General features: G+C 37.6%; 1 protein-coding gene across 3 annotated transcripts in view; it reads right to left on the bottom strand.

Moving 5' to 3' along the window:
• Positions 1 to 1,049: 1,049 nt before the first annotated feature.
• zmp:0000001168 (signal-induced proliferation-associated 1-like protein 2) overlaps positions 1,050 to 6,000 on the bottom strand; it is a 32,922-nt gene continuing 27,971 nt past the window's right edge. For all 3 annotated transcript variants that reach the window (XM_042008374.1, XM_042008375.1, XM_042008376.1), the window contains exons 15-16: positions 5,830 to 5,908; positions 1,050 to 3,810 (exon numbers count right to left, since the gene is read on the bottom strand). In XM_042008374.1, coding sequence (XP_041864308.1) covers positions 3,667 to 3,810; positions 5,830 to 5,908 — 223 coding nt within the window. In that variant the 3' untranslated portion in view covers positions 1,050 to 3,666. The remainder of the gene's footprint in view (positions 3,811 to 5,829; positions 5,909 to 6,000) is intronic.

Here is a 6,000-nt window from a genome sequence, read left to right as displayed (position 1 = left end):
TCATTCTTGTATTTGATTGGTTTGTCTGTATTCTTGTAACACAACAGAACCCTCTTGTGTTCAGGCTCTGTGATCCTGCTGTGAGCTCATGCTTATACATATTTCTTGTGATTTATTCCTACTTTGTTGACTGACTTTTATGTTCTTTTCAGCAAATCGGATTTAGCTGTGACCTTTGACCCCAATCATTGTGTTACTGTCGGATGTTTAAGACCGTTTCTCCTTCTCCTGGACTGCTTTCAGCTCTGTTTTACCTTCACTGCCTGGAGGTCCAGAACGTGCAGTCCTCATGAGCTCTGCTCCTCGACAAATTCATTCAGGTTCACCAATAAAGAGATCAGCCTCTAAAGTCATAAAGGTAAATTTGGATCATCATCACTCATTAAAAGACTGCTTGATGGATGCTCCGTTCTGGGTGAAGACTCGATGTGGTTTAATTTCCTTCTGGTTGCCATTCAAGCTGAAAAATATGTTTTTACTAATTTTATTTAATTACTCTCTGCTGAATGAAAAATAGAGCTTCAGCATGAACGACAACAACAACAAAAAAAAAAAAACTGCTAGAAAGTTCTGCAGTGTCTATGTTTTAAGTCAAATTACCTTTGTGAGAGTATCTTTTGTCTTTTTTATGTTCCTGGTCTGTTGCTGAAAACGTCACACAAAACGTTTAAAATCCATCTGATTACAGTTTTTTCCCATTTTTTTACAACCCAAGAATGACAAACATCCTCCACAATCATTCCGTCGTATTTTAAAGTCAGCTAAACAAATGTCTTAGTATAATCTGCTTTGGAGGTATTTGTCAAACATCTGTATAGACTTTACATGTGACCAGGTTCAGAGTGCTGCACTTCCAAGTAGATGGAGCATGTGATGCCCAAATTATTGCAAATTCTTTATCCCACTTTTCTCCCCTTTAGCTTTATTTATTTGCTTTCTGAGACAACTTATCTCTAAATATCTAAATATCAAAATAATAATTCTTTAATGAAAGCATGCGCTATTCAACATATTCAACATAATAATTAATTTCAATGCATCATCAGTCATTTAAGCACCGTTTCCTTTTAATTCACTTTTAGAAATGGTATATTTGTTGGTTCTTTTGACAATCTGTGGTACTCAAGGAGCCTTGAACCTTCAGTGATGCTTGAGATTAACAACACATCTATTATTATCTGATCTTCACATTACGTGGCCCCAGACCTTTTTTTCTCTCCTCACACAACTGATAAAAGACCAGATGTTGTGATGGTCTCTTAGAAAATCCTTCAACTGCCACAAAATAATAACAATAATAATAATTAAACTCAGTAAGTGCAACCAAAGGTGAAGAAAAGAAATCACTAAGCTGGGTTGACAAACATTGCATTTTCAGGTAGGCACAAAGTCAGAAAAATAAGTCTTCATAACACCTGTATGACCATCCATTCTGAAAGAGGAGATTCGCTCATTAAGGCATACCTCATGGTGTTTTAAGACGTTATCAAATATGCTAGAATACGACCTACAGTTACATTATGTTTCAGGTATCAGTTTTGTGTTATATCATGGTCATTGGTTGTCTACAAAATAAATCCAAATTTATAACCAAGCCCACATTTCCTTCCTGCCCTATTTCACATTGTCATCTTTACATTTTCCTTCCAGTTTAAACAGCTACAAGAAAGTCCACATTTGCATGAGTAATAAGTTACATCTTTATACATACACACAGACAGAGGGGAGCTTGGAAGTTGCTCAGTGGATTCTCGCGCTTCACCAACCTCCTACAATCTAAATAAATATACACGACACAGTAAAACAGGTCTTCTCACATCCAGCGTCTCCCCCTGTTTAAATCATGAGGCCTTCAGGATGTGCAGATGAAACCAGGGGCTCATGATTAACACATTAACATGGAACAGTGCAGCTGTACATACAGTATCTTCACAAACTGATAAAGTCTAGATTAATAATTTAATCTGTATATACCGTATCTTAATATGCTGGTACTAGGTATTCACAGTGAGTCTAAAAGAAAGTTACATGAGGACGTTTGTACAAGAAACAACAGAGTCTGGGTGATGTTTGGCATCTCTTTTCGTATGAGTTCAGTTTGTTGTTGGTGGTTAGTTTGTGGTCAGCTGTGTTTGATTTCAGTTGGAGATTCAGGAGAGCTGCCCAGGTTTTTTTTTTTTTTTTTTTTTTTACATTGGCACTGAGGAAAAGCAGTCCGACTCCTATGAGCATGCTCTGTCTCTGGTGCTGTCAGTAGTGGACACAGAGAGGTGAGGTAAGGTGGTGTCGGGGTAAAAGGGAGGCTGGAAGGGGTGAGAAATTATCCACCTTCTTATGTTGAGCAAGACAAAACCTGGGCAGGCTAACTGAAGTACAATATGTGCCATGCCCAATGTTAAGTTTACAAAAAAAGAAAAAAAAAAGAAAAACGTGAGTCACAGAAATGCACACTAACACACACCAGGGTGGAATGGTAAGATTTCATCTACTGCTACCACTCGTAAGCCATTGCAAGAAATAACCTCAATTAATTACTGTAGACATCTGCTGAGCACAAAAAATTATTTAATACAATATTTTGTATTTCACTTTTAGTTGAAGGTGTTTTTCCCCACACACCTAAAGCTATTTTTCCAGCTTAAAGAAAAAAGAAAAAAAAAGAAAGAAAAAAAAGCTGCCTTTTGGCATTTTGTGGTTCAGGCCAGCAGGTGGAGATCTTCTACAGTATGGCTGCTACAATAGTGAGGTTAGAAGATAACAGCTACAGGCAATATGGAAGAAAGTAGAAAGAGTTCTTTCCTGCCAGAGTCTGTGTCTTCAAGAGAGGTATAACCCTTTTCAGCAGCTGTTTTTTACTGCTTTTCATACGTACTTCCAGGAAGAAGCAGTTCCATTTTCTTCTCTTTTAAGTTTTTATTTCCAGTGTCTACCCTTTTCATTAGATTTTCTTTATTATATCTCCATAAAAACAGAATATCAGGGAATGATGTCCTTGTGTAATAGATCTCACTCTGAGATGAGTCAGTTAGCATCGTTACATCTTATGAAGTAGAAGCTGCCTACAGGCGTATTATTGTCACAATCTTTTTTTTTTTCTTTTCCTATCCAGGCCTTTCTCACTATCAGGCCAGGCAGAACCACACTCAGTCACTGTACTTACATGTCTGGCAGAGAGGATAGTGATACTACTGTTCACATATATTATTGGTGACACATATGTATATGTGTGTGTGTGTATATATATATATATTTATATATACACACACACTTTTGGCCATTTTGGATAAGACACCACCAAACATGCTATACAGTGTCCTCTTATGTAACTGCCGAACTTATCAAGTATTTGAAGCAAGGAACACACACATACACACAAATTCACGTACATACACACTTAAAGAAGCACTCTGGCACAATGCACCGATGCAGCAGTCTGTGCTGGTCAGTTTGTGAATGTCATCATATTGATCATGTCTTTTTTTTTTTTTTTTTTTTTTTTCTTTAGGACTTGATTTGCATACTTCCTCCCCAGCATGCAGGTCCACGCTGAAACTTTACTTTTGCAGCTATACTTGAACAAAAACAAAAACACCATCGTGAGCGTAGGAGCGCTTTGTAGGATTTGCATCAATCTGCTGATTTCTTTTTGTATGTGTAGCAGTGAAGCTAACAAGGCTTGTTGACGTTGCACAGCAGCTCTGTGACTTTGATGAGGCGGGCCACTGTGCTCTGCGACTCCTCCTGCAGCCGCTGGTTGTTCTGCCTGAGGCTCTGCACCTCGGCCTGCAGCACCGCCTTGTCCTCTTTCTCCTGAAAGACATCGGCACACAACAAAACAAAAAGCTGTCGCTCAGATGGCTGTGGCAGGAACAGGAGGACGGCGACGGGTACAGTGCTGGCTTTAAGGAAACTTGTGGATGCACGTAAACACAGAGTGTGAAAGAAGACAAGTCAAAGTGCAAAGACGCACAGCACACAGTAGTGAGAAAAAACCCGCTCACAATCCAAAACTGCTCATAAATAATTAGTCAATGAACCGATCATCTGTTTGACAGGATAGATTTGTTTGAACTCATGTCTCAGGTGAAAACAACCAAACATTTTTGGATTTTTACTGTTGCATATCGTTTATTAAAATCAGTGCTTTAAGGGCTGCTGGTTGGATGCGCCAGCACGTTACCACTTACAATGAAAATAGGGCTGCAGCTAACGGTTATTTTCCAGATTGAACAGTCTGATGATTATTTTTCACGGAAAAACTGTCAAAACTAATGGAAACACAATCCAGGATACCTTTGACTCTACAGTTTGACTCTTTTGTTATAAAACAGAGAAAAGCAGCAAAATAGTCACATTGGAGAAGTCGAACCATACAACACAACCTCTGACATTGGAAATGAAATAAAACTGAAAATAATACAGTGACTAAAATCTATTTGATTGTGTTTTTTTTTTAACTTAAAGCAAATTTTTACTTTAATGCCAGCAAGTTTGAATAAAGTGGGAACAGTGGCTGTTTGCAGCTGTGTTGCATCAATTGTTTTCAGTAGATAACAGGTCTGGACTGCGGGTAGGCCTGTTTAGCACCTGAACTCTTTTACAGAATGTATACAGGTTATGTGCATAATGACTCTTTTCTTTGCATAGTTAATTTGCAGATGCAGCAACAAACTCTGCTCATTGATTTCCACAGGTGTTCCTGAGCCCATGCAGTGATTTAAAGAATAATCTGTTTATAATCGCTTCTAAAAACAGATTTATGTCAGACTATTTGAAACTTTACTATTATTATGCACTTTAGATGATAAAATCTGCACTTTTTATTCCTGTTAATGCTGCCGTTACCAGTTAACCTGCTTAGTAGTGAGATGTTTAACCAAGCTGGAAAAGTCTTTTACTGCCCCCTTTGAAACATGTTGCTGACATCAATTTAAAAATGAACCTTTTTTTCAATTTGCAAACAGGATCATAAATAAATAACCGATTGTCAAAATGATCACTTAACTTGCTGTCAATCAGCCAACCGTTTCAGCTCGAAGTGTTTCTATCATTAGCCTTGGGAGTTCATAGATGATAGCTGAGAAAAATGTCCATTAAATTAATCAATAGTGAAAATAGTTATAGTTGCAGTCCTATTCAAGGACTTCAGAATAGAAAATGTGGAAATATCATGCCTTTTTTTTACATACATAGACATACACAGAGACAGTACTGGCAAAACAGAAAAATAAAAATCAACACAAGGTCCACTTGTATGTAGTTCATAGTAGCTCAATCCACCAAATAAAGTAATTAAATGTGTTTGAAAAAGCAAGTGGACTTTGTATCGAGGATCGTGTTTCATAAGGCAGCTGAGTTCCACGTTCAAAAGAAGCTTTTGTATCGATCACATACAGAATTCTGTGGCATCAACGAGAGGTTAAACAGAGCAACACAGACTTATGTTTGGTGAAAATGTGCAAAAAAAAAAAACCGAAAACAACAACAAAAAAAAAAAAAAAACAGCATTAAAGGAGTTCTCATAAATACATGAAAAAATTATGATACTGGAATAATAGAAAAAAATCTGAAAATGTTTCTGTACATAAAATTATAAATAAATAAGTGGCTTTAAAGTGTTTTTTTGTTCTTAATACATCTCTACAGTGAGTCATCAGTGACTTAGAATGGTTGCATGGATGGCAGCACAGCTGCTCAGCAAATAGAAATCTTCCCGCTCCAGTGACAGAAGCTGAGCAAAGTAAATATTTTTTTCCTACCTGCTGACTTTCTAGTGGTGCTCAATGAAAATATTATCACAGAGAATAACATTCACGGAAGTCAAAGCACCTTTTGCAGGTCATCCTGCAGCTTCTTCAGCATGGCCTCCAGTTGTGATACCTTCTCTTCTAGGTGCCCCGGAGAATCACTGCAGCAAAGACAAGCAGTGGCAGATTGTCAAACGTAGTAACAGAGCTATGCTGTTTGTAACTGGAAAATGCATTTTCAAGTCATCAAATC

The sequence above is a fragment of the Melanotaenia boesemani genome, chromosome 15 (assembly GCF_017639745.1).
Source record: "Melanotaenia boesemani isolate fMelBoe1 chromosome 15, fMelBoe1.pri, whole genome shotgun sequence".
Lineage (NCBI taxonomy): Eukaryota > Metazoa > Chordata > Actinopteri > Atheriniformes > Melanotaeniidae > Melanotaenia > Melanotaenia boesemani.
The sequence above is the reverse complement of the archived record's forward strand: the minus strand, read 5'-3'. Positions and strand labels throughout refer to the sequence as shown.